Genomic DNA, 24,182 nt, shown 5'->3' with positions numbered 1-24,182 from the left:
ATTCCAATTCAGCAGTTTCTCGCTGGAGTCTGCTCTCACAAATCTTGGGAGACAGGCCAGTCCTTGCCTACAGACAGCCCCCCAACCTGAAGCAAATACTCACCAACAACCACATACCACACAACAGAACCACTAACCCAGGAACCTATCCTTGCAACAAAGCCCGTTGCCAACTGTGCCCGCATATCTATTCAGGGGACACCATCACAGGGCCTAATAACATCAGCCACACTATCAGAGGCTCGTTCACCTGCACGTCCACCAATGTGATATATGCCATCATGTGCCAGCAATGCCCCTCTGCCATGTACATTGGTCAAACTGGACGGTCTCTACGTAAAAGAATAAATGGATACAAATCAGATGTCAAGAATTATAACATTCATAAACCAGTCGGAGAACACTTCAATCTCTCTGGTCACGCAATTACAGACATGAAGGTCGCTATCTTAAAACAAAAAAACTTCAAATCCAGACTTCAGCGAGAAACTGCTGAATTGGAATTCATTTGCAAATTGGATACTATTAATTTAGGCTTAAATAGAGACTGGGAGTGGCTAAGTCATTATGCAAGGTAGCCTATTTCCCCTTGTTTTTTCCTACCCCCCGCCCCCGACGTTCTGGTTAAACTTGGATTTATGCTGGAAATGGCCCACCTTGATTATCATACACATTGTAAGGAGAGTGGTCAGTTTGTATGAGCTATTACTAGCAGGAGAGTGAGTTTGTGTGTGTATGGGGGTGGGGAGTGAGAAAACCTGGATTTGTGCTGGAAATGGCCCACCTTGATTATCATACACATTGTAAGGAGAGTGATCACTTTTAGATAAGCTATTACCAGCAGGAGAGTGGGGTGGGAGGAGGTATTGTTTCATGGTCTCTGTGTATATAATGTCTTCTGCAGTTTCCACAGTATGCATCCGATGAAGTGAGCTGTAGCTCACGAAAGCTTATGCTCAAATAAATTGGTTAGTCTCTAAGGTGCAACAAGTACTCCTTTTCTTTTTGCGAATACAGACTAACATGGCTGTTACTCTGAAACCTGATTACTGTAACAACAATGCTCAGTGCATCATGAGCCTTCCGAAGACACTCGACATGACACACTTTGCATTGGATGCCACACAGTCATATTATAAGGATGAACATGGGGGTGTAGGGTGTTTCCCCAAGGTACAGAGCGTCACACATGTCTGCTGCTCCGTGTGTTGGCTTACAACCGTATTGCAACTCCGGTAGCGCACGATTAGCAATGTTGCGTAGCAGACAAACAAGGAGTACTCTAGTCAAAACCTTTCCAGCGATAGAGAGTAATGGGATACCTCGATAGTTACACCAATCGGACTTTTCACCTTTCCTCTTTTATATAGTGACGTCTTTGAAGTCTTGTGGTATGTCTTCAGTACTCCATATATTGAGAAATAGTACATGCAGTTGCCTTTGCAGGATCTCACCTCCATACTTGAATATTTTGCAGAAATACTGTCAGATCTTGGGGCCCTACAGTTCTTCACCCCGATTGCAGTGCTGACTTTGCCAAAGGAGAGGACTGTGTCCATGTTGGCTGACTCACTACTCTTCTTAATGCCTCATCTGTGATGGTGAACGGTGTGGTCAAAAGATCACTGAAATGCTGTCACCATCTCTGAAGGGTTTCTCCTGTGTTAGTGATCAGTGTTAGGCTGTTTGCACTCTTCAAAGTCACAGTAGTGGTATGTGTGGGACCATATATGTCTTTCATATATGTCTAGACCAGTGGCTCTCAAACTTTTGTACTGGTGACCCCTTTCACATAGCAAACCTCTGAGTGTGACCCCCCCCCCATAAATTAAAAACACTTTTTTATATATTTAACACCATTATACATGCTGGAGGCAAAGCAGGGTTTTGGGGGGGAGGCTGACAGCTTGTGACCCCCCCCATGTAATAACCTCTTGACCTCCTGAGGGGTCCCGACTCCCAGTTTGAGAACTCCTGGTCTAGACAGCATCAGTGAGATGACTGCTGGATTGTGTCCAGTTGCAGTGTCCACCCTTCAGGAAGGACGTTGAACAATTAGAAAGGCTTCAGAAACACGCTACAAGAATTGGAAACTCTGCTGTATGGTGATAGGCTAAAGGAGCTCAGTCTATTTAGCTTGACAAAGAGAAGTTTAAGAGATGGTGATTTACTCCGTGTATAAATACTTACACGGGGAGAGCATTTCTGGTAATGGAGGTGATTCTTTAACAAACAGGCAGAACAAGAGCCAATGGGTGGAATTTGAACCTCGACAAATTCAAACTGGAAATAAGGTGCATATTTTTAAATGAGGGAATTAGCCATTGGACGAGATTACCAAGGAAGGTTGTAGATTCTCCGTTATTTGAAATCAAGCCTGGATGTTTTTCTAAGGGAGAGACTCTTGTTCAACCACAAGATCGTGGACTCGCTGCAGCAGTTCCTGGGTGAAATTCTGTGCCTGTTCTTCGCAGGAGGTCAGACTAGATGACATAGTCCTTTCTGGTTACCCCTCCCTAAAATCCATGATGTCATCCTTTAAATCATCCCTTCTAACATTTGCCTACAAGAAGCAAGCAAAGCAAAACCTCCCTAACCTGACCTTTCTGTTACATGCAGCAATCTCAGCAATGTTCAGATTTATGGATATTTTGTTTTCTTCTGAAGGCTAATGCTCATACTGAGTCACTGAGTGATTTTAATGCTCCTTCATCTCTTCCTCCTTATTGTTTGTGACCATCTCATAGTGTCACAGGTAATATTAGACCTGAAGCAAGAGTTTTGTGTCGCGGACTTTGACTTTCTACTGGGCTATGTGAAGAACTAAGTTTGTTCTTGGGCACTATAAAAATAATTTTACTGACAGCTGATTGTCTGAAGAGTTTTCCTCTTAGTCGCTTTCTAGGTTGTTGTTTTTTTTTCTTTTTAAACTTTTATCAGTGAATAACAATCCTGCTTCCTGATTGGCCGTCACATTCACTTTCCCATAATCTGTATCTATTTAGGATCTGCTATCAGGGCTGGCAAGGGTCAGACATCTCTCAGGACATTCATGCCTAGAGCCTCCCTTCTCACACATGCAGTGGGCTGCAGGGGGTCTCCTGCGATTGCTCATCCTGGCCACTGGAATGGATGACAGGTTTCAGAGTAGCAGCCCTGTTAATCTGTATCCGCAAAAAGAAAAGGAGGACTTGTGGCACCTTAGAGACTAACCAATTTATATGAGCATAAGCTTTCGTGAGTTACAGCTCACTTCATCGGATGCATGCAGTGGAAAATACAGTGAGGAAATTTTATATACACAGAGGACATGAAACAGTGGGTGTTACCATACCCATTGTAACGAGAGTGATCAGGTAAGGTGAGCTATTACCTGCAGGAGAGCGGGGGGGGGGGGAAACACCTTTTGTAGTGATAATCAAGGTGGGCCATTTCCAGCAGTTGACAAGAACAGGTGAGGATCAGTGTGTGTGGGGGAATAAACATGGGTCCCTGGGGTGTTGAGGCATGTGGGTGATGGTGAGGTAGGTGTGAGAAGAGATCACGCGGATACCTTTTTATCTTGCCTCCTTTCCCCTGCTCTGTGTCCCAGCCAGGGCTCCATAGTATTTGAAAGCTTAAAGGGGTACAGGGATTTATGAGAGGAGCAGCATGGAGTGAGTTAAATCAAATGTAAAATTTAAATCACTGATTTTAATCATGATTTAAATAATCAATTTTAATTGTTTTCATTTGTACATTTTAGTTATTTTTTCTAAAGTAAGGTTGATTCTTGTTAGTTGGTAATTATTAAATCATGTTGGTTGGCAACTCAATATAGAAGCTATACTAAATTTGCTGCTGCTTTTTGCTAAGCTGGAGGCTACACTTGTCGATATACGTTTATTTAGGCAATTGTGAAGTTTAACTTACATGTATTCATTCTCTATTCTGACATGTTTTAGGTTAGAAAATGGTGAGTGGTGCATTTCTTATTTACTAGATTAATTGTTTACTTCTGATTTGTGTCAAGTTCTATTTGGATGGAAATTCAATTAAAAATGCAAAACAGCATTTTAAAAAAATAAACAACTTTAAACGTACTGGATACATACGAAAAACCTATTACAGTTTGCATTTAAAACTAACTGATTTATTAAGCAAAGGAAGTATTATCTGTAGCTAATGAATTCAGCTGGTAGTTTCTGGTCTCTATGTCTTTCAAGAGTTTAGAATGAGTAGATCTTATCCTCTCACATCTAGTTTTCCTTGATCGATTGGAAGAGGAAAACAAGATTTCCTGCTTTTATCATTTCCAATTGGTTTCTTTACTTTGAATGAAGTCGTCATTGAACTGAACTAGTTGAATAAACTGAAATGAAGAAAATATTCTCTCTGCACCTATACAAGAGGCTACTGGTGTTTAAAAACTGGTTTAGTGCTTTAACAAATTCTGGCTCTAAGTGCTTTGCCAGTGACTTCCACCATTTCAGTGGTCTGACTTTCTTTAAAACTTGGAAGCAAACATACAACTTGGTGTTATTTTTTGTATTTAATTTAAATGATTGTTATAGATTATAATACATTTAGGCTTTAACATAAGTGGTCAATTTCAATTTTAATTATCAATAAGTTTTAAAAAATATCTGATTTAAATAAAAATGTCAGACTTTTAAATTTTATTTAAAAAAAAAATCAATTCGTATCCACCCTGGAGAGGAGGGGCAGTGAGGCCAACTGGCTGCATGTTCAGAATATGCCAGGGTGGGCCTCAGCTTCATTCCCTTTGGACTCAAGTTACTGGTGTGTACTTACAGCTCTAACTCCAGTTTAAGTAGTTTATCTGGGGGAGAGCCTGCACTATGATGTGTCAGCAAAACAGGCCAATGCAACTTGGACAAGGTTTTTAGCTATAGGGACAGAGAGAAGAGGGTATGCCTCAGAGCTGAGAAGAATGGACAGCCATTGTGACTTCAAAAATCACGTGCAAACACACAACAAGAGATTTGCTTATAAAGCATGATCTTTAAAATAAAAGGAGAAGAGCATGTCTTTTTGGTCTGGCTTCTGCTTTTCAGTCTCTTCAGAGGTGTAGTTCAGGTCTCTGTGAGCGTGCAGGGTAAGGATGGAAATACATTCTGAAACATACACCAAGTGCACATGTACGAATCTATTCTCTTCTGCTTAGGTTCTTATTCCACACTCATCATCATGGTATCTAGGCATCTCCCCCAGATGTGGGCTCCATGTTACCTTTTTCAACTCTCAGGGTGACAGCTTTTTGCTCTGTGAGTTCCTGCTCCGGGCACTCTCCAGCTTCTCCCAGGCAGTTCTGAAGGTGGAGAGAACAAATCTGGAGGGAGGAAGTCTGTATGCTCCCAGTGTTCTCTCCAGAGGGCTCATCCAGATAGGACAGGAGTGTAGGAAACTGTGCAAATAAACCCAAACACCAGATATCCACACTGTGTCATGTTCCACCTCTGATCATTAATAAGTGCCGTGGGGTAAAGCTTTGGTCAGTGATTCTCTTCTCAGTTGTTACTGGTCCCTTTTCCCTTTCTCTCCAGGTATTCTGCTACCCACAGGCTTCCTTATCCAGGGAGAAGGTCTTGCCAATGCACCAGACTAGTGTGGAGGGGGTGGAAGACATGTCCATGCTGGGAGACCTGCATGAGGCTGCTATCCTGCTCAACCTGCATCAGCGCTACCAACAGGACAGCATATATGTAAGTGTCTAAGCTGGGTGACGTCCATGGTGGCTGATGCCCTCTGTTTATCTTCTGGAGCTGCCAACTTACATATAGAATATTGATTTGAACAATGTCCCCTGAGCTACAGAGACTGTTCCCAGTGGATAAAGAGAGAATTCCCTCTCCTCTGCATGTACATTGAATCCTAGGTTTCTCTTGCTCCCCCCGCCCACAAGCCTTAAGCTCCTGTAATTCCCCTGCTTCAAAAGAGGGGCTTACCCTCCTTTTGGTAAGGAAGAAAAGTCCCTGTCCGTGGATATTCCGTTCTGGGCTTTGGGATGGTTTTGCAGGGCTGTTTCTCTTCTGTGCTTCTGAGTTTATGACATTATATTCCTTGTGTCCCCCGAGTCCCCAGCTCTTGCTGATCTGAATACAGTTGGGCAGAGGTTATAGGTTGATCAAATGGCCAGTAAGGATTAGAACGTGTGTGGTGGTTCTCCAAGTGATTGTGCCTTTGTGTAGTGCACTTCATGTTGCATATGTACTCCATGCACTAAGGACTGGAGATTTTCCCTTATCAGTGTCCATGTGGTCTGCACATCTATCCAGTCCACTCCTCATACTTTGCACCAAAGGAAGAAAGGGGGCTGCCGGACTGCCATCTTCGTTCCTTCTTACCTCTTGTGTTCTAAGGTGGAGCTTCAGTGCTTGTGCTGACTTCAGCTTTTCTATACATATTTTTTTTTAACGTTTTTAAAAAATTCGTAATTAGCTAGCTCTATAGTAAGGTTAGTTAAGCGATAGCTTAGGGCAGGGATAGTCTATTATTTTTTGTCAAGGTTCAGACTCCAGAGAAAATAATAATAAAAAAATCAACAATAATAAGTAAGTAAATAGATTTTGGGATCCATTCAAAAGCGTCTGGCAGTCCAGATTTGGCTCACGATCTGTCTGTTGACTACACCTGGCTTAGCGGTTCGGTTCTTTATTTGGAACCCCCCTTGTGGAAGGGAAGGTGTTGCTGCACGCCTTCCAGCTTGACCTGCCAACGGTTGCGGGGAGTGAGTTGCGATGCATGCCACAAGCTCTTTCCAGTCACAGACTACCACTATGCTTGTCTGTACTGCCTGGGTGACGCGCACATCCTTTCCAGCTGCAGTATCTGCAGGTCCTTCCCAAATAGAATTGCGCAGTCCAGGGAGTTTTGGCTCTGAAATTCCCTCATAGAAGAAACCACGAAAGCGGGAACAACAACTGACTGGGGAGACTCCCCGCCCCCATACATCATCCTGAAGAAGGTAGGAGTGGCTCCTCTTCTTCTTTGGTTCTGGGCGGCTTCAAGACCTTTACCCCACCTCTGGCTCCGAGAGACTCTGGAGGTCAGAGCCAGGGCAGATGGGGAAGGGCTCCAAAAGAACAAGAGGGAAGGTTCCCTGTTCAAGCCCTCTAACAAGAGGCAGGAGTCCCCATCCCATCACAAGTCATTAGGAGCTTCATTCTCCAGAGTGGGACTGTCCAGTACTAGGAAGGATTGGACCAGGACTTCTTTGAAGGCCAAAATTGCAGCACCCTCTGGTACTGGGACTGCTTCTTCAGCACCAAATCCCACATCAGTGCCGCTGGAACCAGTGCACACTTCAGTGATCTGAGCTGTGGAGATGTCTCCATCTTCTCTGGTTCACTTCTCAGCTCTGGAAGACCTTCTGTTGCTCCTGGACCTGGAGTCATCACTCTTCTCCAGGCCTCATTTCCTGACACTGGGACCCCAGCTGGCACCGATATCTCGAAGGTAGAATCATAGAATCTCAGGGTTGGAAGGGACCTCAGGAGGTCATCTAGTCCAACCCCCTGCTCAAAGCAGGACCAATCCCCAACTAAATCATCCCAGCCAGGGATTTGTCAAGCCTGACCTTAAAAACTTCTAAGGAAGGAGATTTCACCACCTCCAGAGGTAACCCATTGCAGTGCTTCACCACCCTCCTAGTGAAAAAGTTTTTCCTAATATCCAACCTAAACCTCCCCCACTGCAACTTGAGACCATTACTCCTTGTTCTGTCATCTGGTACCACTGAGAACAGTCTAGAGCCATCCCCTTTGGAACCCCGTTTCAGGTAGTTGAAAGCAGTTATTAAATCCCCCCTCATTCTTCTCTTCTACAGACTAAACAATCCCAGTTCCCTCAGCCTCTCCTCATAAGTCATGTGTTCCAGTCCCCTAATCATTTTTGTTGCCCTCCGCTGGATGCTTTCCAATTTTTCCACATCCTTCTTGTACTGTGGGGTCCAAAACTGGACACAGTACTCCAGATGAGGCCTCACCAATGTCAAATAGAGGGGAACAATCGCGTTCCTCGATCTGCTGGCAATGCCCCTACATATACATCCCAAAATGCCATTGGTCTTCTTGGCAGCAAGGGCACACTGTTGACTCATATCACTCTTCTCATCCACTGTAACCCCTAGGTCCTTTTCTGCAGAACTGCTGCTTAGCCATTCGGTCCCTAATCTGTAGCGGTGCATGGGATTCTTCCGTCCTAAGTGCAGGACTCTGCACTTGTCCTTGTTGAACCTCCTCAGATTTCTTTTGGCCCAATCCTCTCATTTGTCTGGGGCCCTCTGTATCCTATCCCTACCCTCCAGCGTGTCTACCTCTCCTCCCAGTTTAGTGTCATCTGCAAACTTGCTGAGAGTGCAATCCACACCATCCTCCAGATCATTTATGAAAGTATTGAACAAAACCGGCTCCAGGACTGACCCTTGGGGCACTCCGCTTGATACCGGCTGCCAACTAGACATGGAGCCATTGATCACTACCCGTTGAGCCCGACAATCTAGCCAACTTTCTATGCACCTTATAGTCCATTCATCCAGCCCATACTTCCTTAGCTTGCTGGCAAGAATACTGTGGGAGACTGTGTGAAAAGCTTTGCTAAAGTCAAGGAACAACCCGTCCAGTGCCTTCCCCTCATCCACAGAGCCAGTTGTCTCATCATAGAAGGCAATTAGATTAGTCAGGCATGACTTGCCCTTGGTGAATCCATGCTGACTGTTCCTGATCACTTTCCTCTCCTCTAAGTGCTTCAGAATTGTTTCCTTGAGGACCTGCTCCATGATTTTTCCAGGGACTGAGGTGAGGCTGACTGGCCTGTAGTTCCCAGGATTCTCCTCTTTCCCTTTTTAAAAGATGGGCACTACATTAGCCTTTTTCCAGTTGTCCGGGACCTCCCCCAATCGCCATGAGTTTTCAAAGATAATGGCCAATGGCTCTGCAATCACATCCGCCAGCTTCTTTAGCGCACTCAGATGCAGCGCATCCGGCCCCATGGACTTGTGATCGTCCAGCTTTTCTAAATAGTCCCGAACCACTTTTCTCCACAGAGGGCTGGTCACCTCCTCCCCATGCTGTGCTGCCCAGTGCAGTAGTCTGGGAGCTGACCTTGATTGTGAAGACAGAGGCAAAAAAAAGCATAGAGTACATTAGCTTTTTCCACATCCTCTGTCACTAGGTTGCCTCCCTCATTCAGGAAGGGGCCCATGCTTTCCTTGACTTTCTTCTTGTTGCTAACATACCTGAAGAAACCCTTCTTGTTACTCTTAACATCTCTTGCTAGCTGCAACTCCAAGTTGATTTGGCCTTCCTGATTTCATTCCTGCATGCCCAAGCAATATTTTTATACTTTTCCCTGGTCATTTGTCCAATCTTTCACTTTTTGTAAGCTTCTTTTTTGTTTAAGATCACCAAAGATTTCACTGTTAAGCCAAGCTGGTCGCCTGTCCTATTTACTATTCTTTCTACACATCGGGGTCATTTGTCCCTGTAACCTCGATAAGGATTCTTTAAAATACAGCCAGCTTTCCTGGACTCCTTTCCCCCTCATGTTATTCTCCCAGGGGATCCTGCCCATCAGTTCCCTGAGGGAGTCAAAGTCTGCTTTTCTGAAGTCCAGGGTCCGTATTCTGCTGCTCTCCTTTCTTCCCTGTGTCAGGATCCTGAACTCGACCATCTCATGGTCGCTGTCTCCCAGGTTCCCATCCACTTTTGCTTCCCCTACGAATTCTTCCCGGTTTGTGAGCAGCAGGTCAAGAAGAGCTCTGCCCCTAGTTGTTTCCTCCAACACTTGCACCAGGAAATTGTCCCCTACATTTTCCAAAAACTTCCTGGATTTTCTGTGCACCACTGTATTGCTTTCCCAGCAGATATCAGGGTGATTGAAGTCTCCCATGAGAACCAGGGCCTGCGATCAAGTAACTTCCGTGAGTTGCCGGGAGAAAGCCTCGTCCACCTCATCCCCCTGGTCCGGTGGTCTATAGCAGACTCCCACCATGTCATTACCCTTGTTGCTCACGCTTCTAAACTTAATCCAGAGACTCTCAGGTTTTTCTGCAGTTTCATACTTGAGCTCTGAGCAGTCATACTGCTCCCTTACATACAGTGCAACTCCCCTACCTTTTCTGCCCTGCCTGTCCTTCCTGAACAGTTTACATCCATCCATGACAATACTCCAGTCATGTGAGTTATCCCACCAAGTCTCTGTTATTCCAATCATATCATAATTCCTTGACTGTGCCAGGACTTCCAGTTCTCCCTGCTTGTTTCCCAGGCTTCTTGCATTTGTGTATAGGCACTTGAGATAACTTGCTGATCGTCCCTCTTTCTCAGTATGAGACAGGAGCCCTGCCCTCTCGCGTGCTCCTGCTCGTGCTTCCTCCCGGTATCCCACTTCCCCACTTACCTCAGGGCTTTGGTCTCCTTCCCCCGGTGAACCTAGTTTAAAGCGCTCCTCACTAGGTTAGCCAGCCTGCTTGCTAAGATGCTCTTCCCTCTCTTCGTTAGGTGGAGCCCGTCTCTGCCTAGCACTCCTCCTTCTTGGAACACCATCCCATGGTCAGAGAATCCAAAGCCTTTTCTCCAACACCACCTGCGTAGCCACTCGTTGACTTCCACGATTCGACGGTCTCTACCCAGGCCTTTTCCTTCCACAGGGAGGATGGACAAGAAAACCACTTGCACCTCAAACTCCTTTATTCTTCTTCCCAGAGCCACGTAGTCTGCAGTGATCCGCTCGAGGTCATTCTTGGCAGTATCATTGGTGCCCACGTGGAGAAGCAGGAAGGGGTAGCGATCCAAGGGCTTGATGAGTTTCAGCAGTCTCTCCATCACATCGTGAATCCTAGCTCCTGATAAGCAGCAGACTTCTCGGTTTTCCCGGTCAGGGCAGCAGATAGATGACTCAGTCCCTCTGAGGAGGGAGTCCCCGACCACCACCACCCACCTCCTTCTCTTGGGAGCGCTGGTCGTGGAACCCCCATCCCTAGGACAGTGCATCTCATGCCTTCCAATCGGCGGAGTCTCCTTCTGCTCCCTTCCCTCAGATGTATCATCTAGTCCACTCTCTGCATTAGTACCTGTGGAGAGAACATGAAAACGGTTGCTTACCTGTATCTGCGTTGCTGGTACATGGACACTCTCCCCTTTCTTCTTCTGGAGGTCACATGCTGCCAAATTTCTTCACTGTCCTCCTATCCCCACTGCACAGCCTGCTCTGAATCGTCAGAATGTTGTGTCTGTAGAAGCGTATCCTGACGTCTGTCCAGGAAATCTTCAGTTTCTCTTATGCAATGCAGGGTCGATACCTGTTGCTCCAGACCATGAACCTTCTCTTCCAATATGGAGACCAGCTTGCACTTTGTACAGACAAAGTCATTTCTGTCCTGTGGAAGAAAGACAAACGTGGCACATCCAGTGCAGGTCACAACAGCTGAACGCTCACCATCCATATTACCTTCCTTCTTCGAGCTTCCTCAGGAGTTGTAGTAACTACTCAGAGAAACTGGCAAGATGTAAGCCTCAGTGGGCTCTCCCCAGACAAACTCCCTCTGTTAGTCTCTCTGCTGTTTGCTGCTCAGCTGGTTCTCAGCTGACTGGCTTTTTATAACAGTCAGGCCCACTCAAGGCTCACCTGGAACAAAGCACTCCCAATTCACACTTTTAAAACAATCAAGCACATGGTCAAACTGTCCAACTGTCCCCGCAACAGACACTCTGATACTCACCAACACAGCCCCCCAATGCAGCACTTAGCATACCTCCTCTCGGACAGATCCCTGGCAAACTCCCTCTTTTTGCTGCTCTGCTCTCTTCACCTGCGGGCATGGTACTTGGATGGATGTCAAGTTAGATAGGGCCTGTTCGATTAATGTCAAGGGCATCCTGATCAGCAGTAGAAAGAAAGCTACCAAGAACATAGGTGCTAACTTTTCCCGGTGCCGGTGGGTGCTCAATGCCACCCCACCCTGAATCCACCCCTGCCCTGCCCCCATTCCAACCCCTTCCCCAAAGTCTCCGCCCCCTCTCTGCTCCTACTGGACTCCTTCCCCAAATCCCCGCCCTGGCCCCACCTCTTCCCCGAGTGTGCTGCGTTCCTCCTTGTTTCCCCTCCCTCCCATTGCTTGCTGCTGTGAAACAGCTGTTTTGTGGTGGCAAGCTCTGGGAGCTAGGGGGAGAAGCGGGGCCGTGGTGCACTCAGGGGAGGTGAGCTGGTGTGGGAGGGGGCAGGGCGGGGAGCTGATGGTGGGTGAAGAGCACCCACCAATTTTTCCCCGTTGGTGCTCCACCCACGGAGTTGGCACTGATGGCTGACAGTGTGTTTCATCCCCCCGTAGACAACTACTCTGTGTTTTCACACCCACTCATGGCCCAGTTCCTAAAGGGCATGATTTAAGTCTTCTCTGTGTTGGCAAAACTGGTACCACTCCAGGACTTGAACCTTGTTTTATCAGTTCTCACTAAGTTTCCATTTGAGCCCCAGGCATCCCACTCTCTACTACATCTTTCTGTGAAGGTAGCATTTTTGGTCACTCTTATGTCGGTCAGAAGAATTGGGGAGCTAAGGATGCTTGTGGCTGACCCTCCCCCATACAGTTTCCCACAGGGATAGGATATCTATGAGGTTACATTCTAAATTTATCCCTAAGGTGGTGTCAGACTTGCACATCAACCAAAGGATCCCTCTTCCAATGTTTTACCCTAAACCTCATTCTAGCAGTGGAGAGGTGGCACTCACTGGACATGCAGAGGGCTCTTGCAGGTTACTTGGTAAAAATGAAATCCTTTTGAAAGGCCCCTAGACTCTTTGCCTCATTCATGGAACATATGCAATGGGAGAGGCCATTTCCTCCCAAAGGCTGTCTAGATAATCCTTAGTCCTGCCTTGAGTGCAGGGGACTGGAGTAGATGACCTCTAAGGTCCCTTACAGTTCTAGGATTCTGTGAAATGGATCTCAGGGTGCATCCAACTCTGCTATGAGATTAACATCTCCTTTGAGGGCAGCATGAAAACTCATTTGACTAGACTTCAGGCAGCACTGATCATTTCCCTTTGAGAAATCCCTATTTCCCTGTTGCTGACTTCTATAGAGCAGCAATTTGGAGTTCCAGTCACACGTTCACTGGGCAGGGCGGTTCTGCAATCTGTTGTGTCATAGGACTCCAGCCCCCACCTCCTTATAAAGACGCTGCTGGTGAATCACCTGAAGTGAACTACACATAGGGACAGTCACTCAGAGATGGCTGGGTTGCTCAGCTTGTAGTAGTTTGAGGTTTTTGATGTGTTGTCCCTATGTGCCACTACGTGCCTTCCTTCCTCACTGTCTGGTTTTCCTCTACTGGGAGTTAGGGGTGGAAAAAGAACTAAGATGGTGGCTATCTGGCAGCCCCATTTATTTCTTTGATGTGGAGCCCAAGAAAAGTGGGGGTGTTTGCGTGGGCCCACAGGCACGGCTAGGGAAAAATCTCTAGTCCTAGGTGCATGGAGCAGATATGTAACCTGAAGTGCACTAACCATAGGGAAAATAAATCTTGAATAGTTCAAATTACGACCAGGTGAGTAACCCATCCTTTCTGAATGGTGAATATAGGTTGTGGCCCAAGTATCTCAAGTAACTTGGGCAAATATGATCCATCATTGAAAAGAACCAAGAAAGAGCAACTATTGCCAGACTCTGCCCCCTTACTCTTCAGTAATGTCTGTTGTTGGCTGGCTCTGGCCCCTCTCCAAGAGGACTACACAAAGCCCCTGTCACATAGATACGGTTTCTGAATTTCCTTTTAAACCCTGTGGGACAGAGTTCTCTGGTGCACCTCCAACCAAGGAGTTTCCAGGAGTGACCCACATACAGGACAAGGGGTGCAGGATGGGGTGACCATGCTTTTGAGAAGACCCCTTTAGGGTTTAAGGAAAAGAGATTGAAAGGGGCTCACTGTGCTTTACCTGTGCCCAAAGCTCTTCAGAGTGTGACAGTAAAATGTGAATCTCCAAATGTGTTGCCTAGCAACTATTACTAAGGCAACAACACTGTATTCATCTTGTATTCCAGTAAATGGTCAATTAAGTTACCTGGTTTCTAGAAAGTCGCCTGTCTATATTGGGATTTGAAGGAGACTGCAAATTCTCTCTCTCTCTCTCATAGTACTTTGAGTAGTGTCAGGCACACTGACATCACTTAAATCATAAAAATAGCAACCTTGTTCCCTAACGCTCTCCTCATAGCTCTGACTGTCTGACTCTTCCTCTTGTTCATCCTCTGCCGTATCTCATTCTTCAGTATCATTTCTCTGTTCTGGTTCCTAGGGTTATGCCTAGTATATGAGAGGGGGATTGAAAGAGGCAAGGGATGCAATTAATGATGTTTCAGAAATAGTTGAGATATTAAATACCTTTTCAACCAGAAGAAGTCTGGAAAAATTAGGAAGAAAGATCTTGTTAAAATAACTACCAATTGAGAGGAGGTCAAGGAATACCTGGCTAATTAAAACACAAATAAACCCCATAAACCAGACAGTCGAACAGATGTGTTAGAGGGCTTATTCCTTCACCCTCCCACTTCCCTGGTTCTTCTTGCGTGAACAGAGAGCAACAATATCCGAAGTCCAAAGGTGAAAACAATTCTATGTTTATTGGGGTGAACTTCCAGCAAGCTTGAATCCAAGTTCCTTTTTCCTTATTTTCGAATCCAAGCTTACTTCCTGTTTGCCCCTAATTTATATAGTAATATTCTCAGCTATACCTTAACCAGTCATTTCACTGAAATTTACGTAACCAAGTCTAACATATTGTAACATGAATAGCTAACCAATTATATTCCACCACCTTAATTAGTTTACACCTAGCAAAATTAATTACACAGCAGACAGAAACAATCACAGAACCAGACAGAGACCATGCAAATAAACAATAGCAAAGTGGGAACTATAATAGCAAAACAATACAGAAGTGAGGATTTTACAACTACATCTATAAAGACATAAGGGTTTGCCAACTATGTCAATTGATAAATGAGTTCTTACCAAACAGAAAACTATCAAACTAAATTTCCTTTTACATCTTCTAGGCTCTTCCCTTTCTCTGGAGGTGATAGATTGGATCACCTTTCCAACAGCCCCAGATTGCCTTATCTCAATATGACTGATTTGAAATGTGTGAAGACATGACCTTACATTTTCCAGCTTATGGCTGCTCTCACTGCTAAACCAAAGGCCTGAGCTTAAGAACAGGGCCTCAGACTGTCACAGTGGGAGAATGCCCTTACACAGGCAGACAGTGATTTTGATTCTTTCTTTTATACCTCTATTACTAGCTAAATGATAAACATAGACCTAAATTCTTAAAGTAGAGGCCTTTACAGACAGGCCTGAATAGCTATACCCAACAACATGCACTCCGGGGAATTAGTTAACTAAATTACTGCTTGTGACATTCCCCTCTCGTGTTATCTGGACAGTGATCTGCTAGGTCACTCCAATCCTCGACTCTGGAAGCCAGCCTGACCCTGCTCTGCTGTGAGAACCCTCACTCCTGGGCTGTTCACGCACGACCTCTGACATGTAAGCTGCTCCCAGCTACTTGCAACCGAATAACACTAGCTGATATCTCTGGTCCCAGCCACAACCCTAGGAACCTGTCTTGCAGTGTCCAGTTATGCCCGCTGGACACTGCAAGCTTATATGAGTTCATTAATTTAACAAAGAAATTTATATGCACCAGGCTTGTTATCCCAAGGGGAGTCTCTGACATGCTTCAAACCAAAATGCACTGCTTCAGGTAGGATAAACCAATTTATTAACTACAACAATAGATTTTAAGTGATGATAAGTCAAAGCACAACAAGACAGATTTGGTCAAGTGAAATAAAAGCAAAACACATTCTAAGCTGATCTTAACACTTTCAGTGTCCTTACAAACTTAGATGCTTCTCGTCACAGGCTGGCTGGTTGCCCTTCAGCTAGGCTCTTCCCTTTGATCAGCACTTCAGTCGCTTGGTGGTGGTGTCTGTAGATGGAGGTGGAAGAGAGAGAGAGAGCATGGCAAGCGTCTCTCCCTTTTATCATGTTCTTTCTTCCCTCTTGCTTTGCCACCCCCGTTCAGAGTCAAGCGAGCATTACCTCATCATAGTCCCAAACTGACCAAAGGAAGGGGGGTGACTCACTCAAGAGTCCAACAGATCCTTTGTTGCGGCCTAGGCCAATGTCCTTTATTCCTGTGAGGCTGCGTTTGCCCATACATGCCCTGATGAGGTGTGAACTGCCCCTCTGCTCTTGGAGAATTTTTGCCTGGGCTTGTTTTAAACCATGAGGATACATTTTCAGCCTCATAACTATATACATGAAATTATAACCTTTAACATTATTATAACATTACTATAACAACAATGCTCAGTGCATCATGAGGCTTCCGAAGACACTCGACATGACACACTTTGCATTGGATACCAAACAATCATATTATAAGAATGAACATGGGGGTGTAGGGTGTTTCCCCAAGGTACAGCGCGTCACATTGTGTCCTTGAGTATTCATGAAAGTCATGAACATATGGGAGAGGTACCAGAAAACCGGAGGAACATAGGAATGGCCATACTGGGTCAGATGAGGGGTCCATCTAGCTCAGTGTCCTGTCTTCTGACAGTGGCTGGTGTCAGATGCTTCAGAGGGAATGAACAGAACAAGGCACCTTTGAGTGATCCATCTCCTGTAGTCCCGTCCTAGCTTCTGGCAGTTGGAGCATGGGGTTGTGTCCCTGACCATCTTGGCTAATAGCCATTGATGGACCTATCCTCTGGGAATTGACCTAATTCTTTTTTGAGCCCAGTTATACTTTTGGCCTTCACAACATCCCACGGCAACAAGTTCCCATAGTGGTTGACTGTGTGTTATTGAAAAAGTACTTCCTTTTGTTTGTTTTAAACCTGCTGCCTATTAATTTTATCAGGTGACTCCTAGTTCTTGTGTTGTGTGAAGGAGTAAATCACACTTCCTTATTCATGTTGTCCACACCATTCATGATTTTATAGATCTCTATCATATCCCCCCTTAGTTGTGTCTCTTCTAAGATAAACAGTTCCAGATTTTTAATCTTCCCTCTTACGGAAGCTGTTCCATATCCCGAATAATTTTTGTTGTCCTTCTCTGAACCTTTTTCAGTTCTAATATATCTTTTTTCAGATGGGGTGACCAGAACAGTACATGGTTTTCAAGGTGTGGGCCTACCATAGATGTATATGATGGCATTAGGTTTTTTTCAGTTTTATTATCTTTCTATTTCCTTATGGTTCCTAACGTTCTGTTAGCTTTTTTAACTGCTGCTGCACGTTGAGCGGATGTTTTCAGAAAACTATCTGTGACGACTCCAAGATTGCTTTCTCGAATGGTAACTGCTAATTTTGACCCTATCATTTTCATAGAATATCAGGGTTGGAAGGGACCTCAGGAGGTCATCTAGTCCAACCCCCTGCTCAAAGCAGGACCAATCCCCAACTAAATCATCCCAGCCAGGGATTTGTCAAGCCTGACCTTAAAATCTTCAAAGGAAGGAGATTCCATCACCTCCCTAGGTAACGCATTCCAGTGCTTCACCACCCTCCTTAGTGAAAAAGTTTTTCTTAATATCCAACCTACACCTCCCCCTCTGCAACCTGAGACCATTACTCCTTGTTCTGTCATCTGGTACCACTGAGAACAGTCTAGATCCATCCTCTTTGGAACCCCCTTTCAGGTAGTTGAAAGCAGCTATCAAATCCCCCCTCATTCTTCTCTTCTGCAAACTAAACAATCCCAGTTCCCTCAGCCTTTCCTCATAAGTCATGTGCTCCAGTCCCCTAATCATTTTTGTTGCTCTCCGCTGGACTCTTTCCAATTTTTCCACATCCTTCTTGTAGTGTGGGGCCCAAAACTGGACACAGTACTCCAGATGAGGCCTCACCATTGTCGAATAGAGGGGAACGATCACGTCCCTCGATCTGCTGGCAATGCCCCTACATTTACATCCCAAAATGCCATTGGCGTTCTTGGCAACAAGGTCACACTGTTGACTCATATCCAGCTTCTCATCCACTGTCACCCCTAGGTCCTTTTCTGCCGAACTGCTGCTTAGCCATTCGGTCCCTAGTCTATAGCGGTGCATGGGATTCTTCCATCCTAAGTGCAGGACTCTGCACTTGTCCTTGTTGAACCTCATCAGATTTCCTTTGGATCAATCCTCTCATTTGTCTAGGTCGCTCTGTATCCTATCCCTACCCTTCAGCGTGTCTACCTCTCCGCCCAGTTTAGTGTCATCTGCAAACTTGCTAAGGTTACAATCCGTGCCATCCTCCAGATCATTAATGAAGATATTGAACAAAACCGGCTCCAGGACCGACCCTTGTGGCACTCCACTTGATACCAGCTGCCAACTAGACATGGAGCCATTGATCACCACCCGTTAAGCCTGACGATCTAGCCAGCTTTCTATCCACCTTATAGTCCATTCATCCAGCCCATACTTCTTTAACTTGCTGGCAAAAATACTGTAGAAGACCTTGTCGAAAGCTTTGCTAAAGTCAAGGAATAACCCGTCCACTGCTTTCCCCTCATCCACAGAGCCAGTTATCTCATCATAGAAGGCAATTAGATTAGTCAGGCATGACTTGCCCTTGGTGAATCCATGCTGACTGTTCCTGATCATTTTCCTCTCGTTTAAGTGCTTCAGAATTGATTCCTTGAGGACCTGCTCCATGATTTTTCCAGGGACTGAGGTGAGGCTGTCTGGCCTGTAGTTCCCAGGATCTTCCTCCTTCCCTTTTCTAAAGATGGGCACTACATTAGCCTTTTTCCAGTCATCCGGGACTTCCCCCAATCGCCATGAGTTTTCAAAGATAATGGCCAATGGCTCTGCAATCACATACGCCAACTCCTTCAGCACTGTTGGATGCAACGCATCCAGCCCCATGGACTTGTGCTCGTCCAGCTTTTCTAAGTAGTCCCGAACCACTTCTTTCTCCACAGACGGCTGGTCACCTCCTACCCATGCTGTGCTGCCCAGTGCAGCAGTCTGGGAGCTGACCTTGTTCGTGAAGACAGAGGCAAAAAAAGCATTGAGTACATTAGCTTTTTCCACATCCTCTGTCATTAGGTTGCCTCCCTCATTCAGTAAGGGGCCCACGCTTTCCTTGACTTTCTTCTTGTTGCTAACATACCTGAAGAAACCCTTCTTGTTACTCGTAACATCTCTTGCTAGGTTTTGTATGTATGTATTTTGTATGTATGGTTGGGATTATTTGTTCCAGTGTGCATTATTTTGCACTTATTACTCCTGTGGGAATTCAGCACTGCTGTGCATGTGCAGAATTTATGTCTAAGGCTAAGTTTTTGTCATGGTTATTTTTAGTAAAAGTCACGGACAGGTCTTGGGCAGTAATGAAAAATTCATGGAAACCCGTGATCTGTCCTTGACTTTTACTAAAAACGCCCATGACAAAATGGGTAGCCTGGGCAGCTGGGGGGTCGCGGGGGAGGGCTGGGAGCTCCAGGGTCATCCCCGCTGTGGCTGGGAGCTGCCGGAGTCCGCACTGCTGCCTGCACTTGTTACCCGTGGTGCCTGGGAGCTCTGTGGATCCCCCACCACCTGCGGTGCATGGGAGCAGTGGGGATTCCCCCTGCCACTGCGTCCCCCCTGCCTCCCAGGGCAACCGTGAGCAGCGGAGATGCCCCCTGCCGCTCGGGGTGGCTGTGAGCAGCGGGGATTCCCCCTGCCACCGGATCCACCCTGCCGTCCATGGCGGCAGGGAGCAGCTCAGGTCCCTCCTGCAGCCCATGCTGGCAGGGAGCGGTGTGCCGGTCCCTCCTGCCGCCTGGGGTGGCTGTGGGCAGTGGGGATTCCCCCTGCTGCTGTGTCCCTCCTGCCGCCCGTGGCTTCTGGGAGCAGTGGATCCTCCCTGCCACCCCTGCAGCTCTCTGTCTCCGCAGGCACCAGAGGACCCTCCAGCTCCCAGCCGGCGGCTGGTTGAAGTCACAAAGGTCTTTGGAAGTCACAGATTCCATGACTTCTGTGAACAAATCACAGCCTTATTTATGCCCCTCACAGCTTTCTTTGCTTCCCTGCAGAAAAATGACTTTCTGATGGGGAAGGAAAGGGAAGTCACATGAGCAGTCAACCACAAGCATTACCAATTCACTGCCCTACCATTCGGCCTCTCAACAGCCCCCCGGGTGTTCACCAAGTGCAGGTCTGTTGTGGCTGCTTTCCTCTGTTGCCAGCAGGTGCAAGTATACCCCTACCTCGACTGGCTGCTCAGGGGCCACACCAAGGCACAGGTGCAGTCCCAAATCTGTCAGGTGCACGTTCGAGTGGCTGGGTCTCCTCCTGAACTTGGGGAAGTCGACCTTGGAACCGACCCAGAGAATAGAATTCATTGGGGGCAGTGTTAGACTCGGTTCAGGCGCGAGCTCTTCTGCCAGAGACCCGATTTCAAGCCATCACGGGCATAATTCAAAGCCTCCAGCAATTCCCAACCACAACAGCAAGGGGGTGCCCGAGTCTCCTCAGCCACATGGCTGCTTGCACTTATGTGAGCCAGCCCACCAGGCTGTGGCTCAGACCGTTGCAGGCCTGGCTCGCCTTGCCCTACTGCCCGGGGTGCGACAGCTTGAATTCAGTGATCACGGTGCTGGGGCAGGTCCTCATGTCCCTCCACTGGTGGCTCGACCCCCAAGCGGTGTGCGGAGGAGTCCCCTTACACAACCGTGAGCCTTCCTTGTCCCTGGTTGCAGACGCGTCGGCTCTGGGATGGGGGGCGCATCTGGTAGACCTCCAGACACAGGGCCTGTGGTCGCAGGACGAGTTCTCCCTACAAATCAACATCAAGGAGCTGAGGGCGTTGCGCCTCGCTTGCCAGACCTGACTGCCAGGCCAGTGCGTAGCAGTTCCGATGGACACCACCGCCATGTTTTAGATCAACAATCAGGGCGGAGCCCGTTCCGCTCCCCTATGCCAGGAGGCCCTCTGGCTGTGGGAGTTCTGCATAGCCCACTCCGTTCATCTGGAAGCATCCATTCTACCAGTTCAGAACACGCTGACGGACCACCTCAGCAGGTCCTTACGCACACACGAGTGGTTCATCCATCCGGATGTCATACACCTCATTTTCCAAAGGTGGGGGTTTCCCCAGGTCGACCTGTTTGCCACGTGGAGCAACAGGAAGTGCCCAATGTTCTGCTCCTTCCAGGGTCACAGCACAGGCTCCCTCACTGACACATTCCTGCTACCCTGGAGAGGTCGCCTGCTCTACGCTTTTCCCCCGTTCCCTCTCGTGCACATTCGAACCATTGGCAACTTGCTCCTTCCTGTACCTGTCTTGGAAGGTAGCGTTCCTGGTCGCCATTACTTCTGCGAAGACGGTGTCTGAGCTAAAGGCCCTCACCTCTGACCCACCTTACACGGTTTTCCACAAGGATAAGGTGCAACTCTGGCCACACCCGGCCTTTCTCCCCAAGGTGGTGTCGCACTTCCACATCAGCCTGTCATGAAAATGTCCTGTCTTGATATTTCTCAGGAACCTGCTTGCTTCTCTGTCATCCCAGATCTTCTTTCAGCTCTCCTCCCTCCCCCAATGCACCTTGCCCCTAACCAGGATGGACCACCTCCGAGCGGTAGACCTAGGCAGTGCTTGGCCACTCTGCTGACTGAGAGCTAAGGTCGCCCATTAGTACCCCTCGTGATGTGGCCCAATGATTATTTCCCCACTGATGACACTATAGGTGCTGCTCTTGGACATGACTTTTGGGTAGTTTGGTGCCTGTAGCATCTCCTCAGCTCTTATGCTTCTGCCAGTCTGGGTCCTCTCTTTCAAAGTGTCATCTGTTCTGCCATCGTACTGCGTCCACACATTACATCCAGCAGGGAGAAACCACAGATTGCTCTTGGGTTTACGGAACTCCTGCTGTCTGCAGTTTGTTGTTTGGCAGTGAAGTGGAATGCTGTCCTCTGGTGGCAAAATATAGTACCACCAGCAGCACTGTGAGAAATTCATTGGTTACACCTGAGCTGAAGATGCGGCTGTTTGGAATTGGGGGCTTGCAGCCCAAGATGAGAAACTACAGTACTGGAAGAGCAGGAGGAATGCACAGAGGGCAGGGAGTTACGCAGGGATAGGGCTTTATTATGGATCTGCATGGATTGGAGACAGGGTGTGTCACTCTGGCATTATTGTTCTGTGGGCTAGACAGGTCCAGGTAATCTCCACTTAGCACAGGATCTGTGTGGGGGAGTGGCAAAGGTTGTTCTAAATCACCTTTTGGTCTTGATTCAGTTTGCCAGCAGTAAGTGCAGTCAAAGCAGCTGGGTTCAGGGGTGGATCTGGCCCCATGTTTTGAAATACTTCAAATAAAAGCTTTACAACAAGCCAAACAAAAATATTTTGTTGCAGAGCAGTAAAATTGTAGCTCCTCCTTCCCCCCCCCGACTTTGCAGCACCCTTCCCCTCAGGGTCTGTTTCCTCTCCTGCTCCCTGTATTGGGAGGTTGTTGGTCTTGGCTCTGCGACTTCTCTCAGGCTCACCCACTCCCACCATTAATCATTTCAGAGTCCTGGCTTGTCGGTGGCTTTTCTGGTACTTGATTTTCTCACTGTATTTTGTTTTCTCCCTCAGACGAACATTGGTTCCATCTTGGCATCAGTAAATCCGTACAAACCCATCTCTGGTCTGTACAGTGCGGCCGCCATGGACCTGTACAGACGGCATCACCTGGGTGAGCTGCCGCCCCATATCTTTGCCACTGCTAATGAGTGTTACTGCTGCTTGTGGAAGCGTCACGACAGCCAGTGTGTTCTGATCAGGTTAGAGACTAACCCTATAGCTAACCCCCGGTTGTATTACACTCCCACCGTCCTTTCTGGCCCGTGTGTTCCTACCCTCTGTCTCTTGTACACCTGCAGTAGTGGAGATGACCCACATTTGGTCCTACAGACCACTTATTCTCCATTCTCCCTGGATGGGACAGTCACTTGCTCTGTTCTGGGTTTGTGAGTGTATCGTGTCTGTTCCTTAACAGCGGAGAGAGTGGAGCTGGAAAGACTGAGAGCACCAAGTTGTTGCTCAAATTCCTGTCAGCTATGAGCCAGAACTCTCTAGGGAGCCCTGCATCTGAGAAGAGCACTCATGTGGAGGAAGCCATTCTGGAGAGCAGGTACAGTTTATCTGCATGGGAGAGACAACCAGTGAGCAGTCAGGGACAGTGTTTGCAGGGGTAAGAGGGGCCCTGTATGGCTGGGGCAGCTGTGTGACCTTTATCACACAACAGCCCTTTTTTACCTCACTGAAAAACTAACTTCTGGAGGGCATAGAATGATAGAATCATAAAGTTTGAGGCCAAAATGGACCATTAGATCATCTAGTCTGACCTTCTGTGTGGCACTTGCCACCCCGAGCACCCGCACTCTAAACCCAGCAGTGGAAATGAGACCCACAGAGAATAGGAGGGACTGAGGTGCACCAGTAGTCCAGGCCCCTGCAATGGCAGGGGAATGATTAAATGAGCTATACCCAGATAATCCTAGCAAGTGACATGCCGCAAAGTGAAGCAAATCCACCCCCCCAGCCCCCGATCATTGCCTATCTGACCTGGGGGAAAATTCTTTTCCAACCCCACACATGGCAATCAGTTAAACCCTGTTCATGTGAGCAAGAACCAGCCAGCTAAGCCCCTGAGAGCCCTGGCCCTCCCCATCCAGTGTCCCATCTCCAGCCGTGGCCACTCCTGATGGTTCAGAAGAAAGAGATTAAAAAACCTGCCAGAATACATTGGGGATGGGGATGGGGTGGGGGGAGGAATCTTTTTCTGTCCCTGAAGGTGGCCAGCTGAAACCCTGAACTGTGAGCACCAAACTCTGAAGCATGAACATTCAGGTACCACAGTGATGAGTGCTGTATAAGAACCTGAATAGAAAAGACCAGAACGGAACTTGGCAGCTGGTATTGGCACATCTAAACAGTGATGGTATTAAGCAGGGACAATGTAAGAAACACACACCCTGGAAGTCCAGGCCCCTTGTAAAGGGCCAGTAGAGTGGCTACTTTCCAAATAGCCCTTCGTAGTTCTGCGGGCCTGTGGCACTTCAGTACTGTTTTCTTCCATGCCTGCCCTTATGCATGAGCTAATCTGTAAAACCAGTACCCTGTCCTCAGACCCACCTCTGTCACGGGG

General features: G+C 47.2%; 1 protein-coding gene across 1 annotated transcript in view; it reads left to right on the top strand.

The window, feature by feature from the left end:
• LOC144272335 (unconventional myosin-X-like) overlaps window positions 1-24,182 on the top strand; it is a 229,841-nt gene that overhangs the window by 6,422 nt on the left and 199,237 nt on the right. The window contains exons 3-5 of the mRNA XM_077830334.1: window positions 5,547-5,705; window positions 22,628-22,815; window positions 23,031-23,165. Of these exons, the coding sequence (XP_077686460.1) occupies window positions 5,547-5,705; window positions 22,628-22,815; window positions 23,031-23,165 (482 nt within the window). The remainder of the gene's footprint in view (window positions 1-5,546; window positions 5,706-22,627; window positions 22,816-23,030; window positions 23,166-24,182) is intronic.

The sequence above is a fragment of the Eretmochelys imbricata genome, chromosome 11, assembly GCF_965152235.1.
Source record: "Eretmochelys imbricata isolate rEreImb1 chromosome 11, rEreImb1.hap1, whole genome shotgun sequence".
NCBI lineage: Eukaryota > Metazoa > Chordata > Testudines > Cheloniidae > Eretmochelys > Eretmochelys imbricata.
The sequence above is the reverse complement of the archived record's forward strand: the minus strand, read 5'-3'. Positions and strand labels throughout refer to the sequence as shown.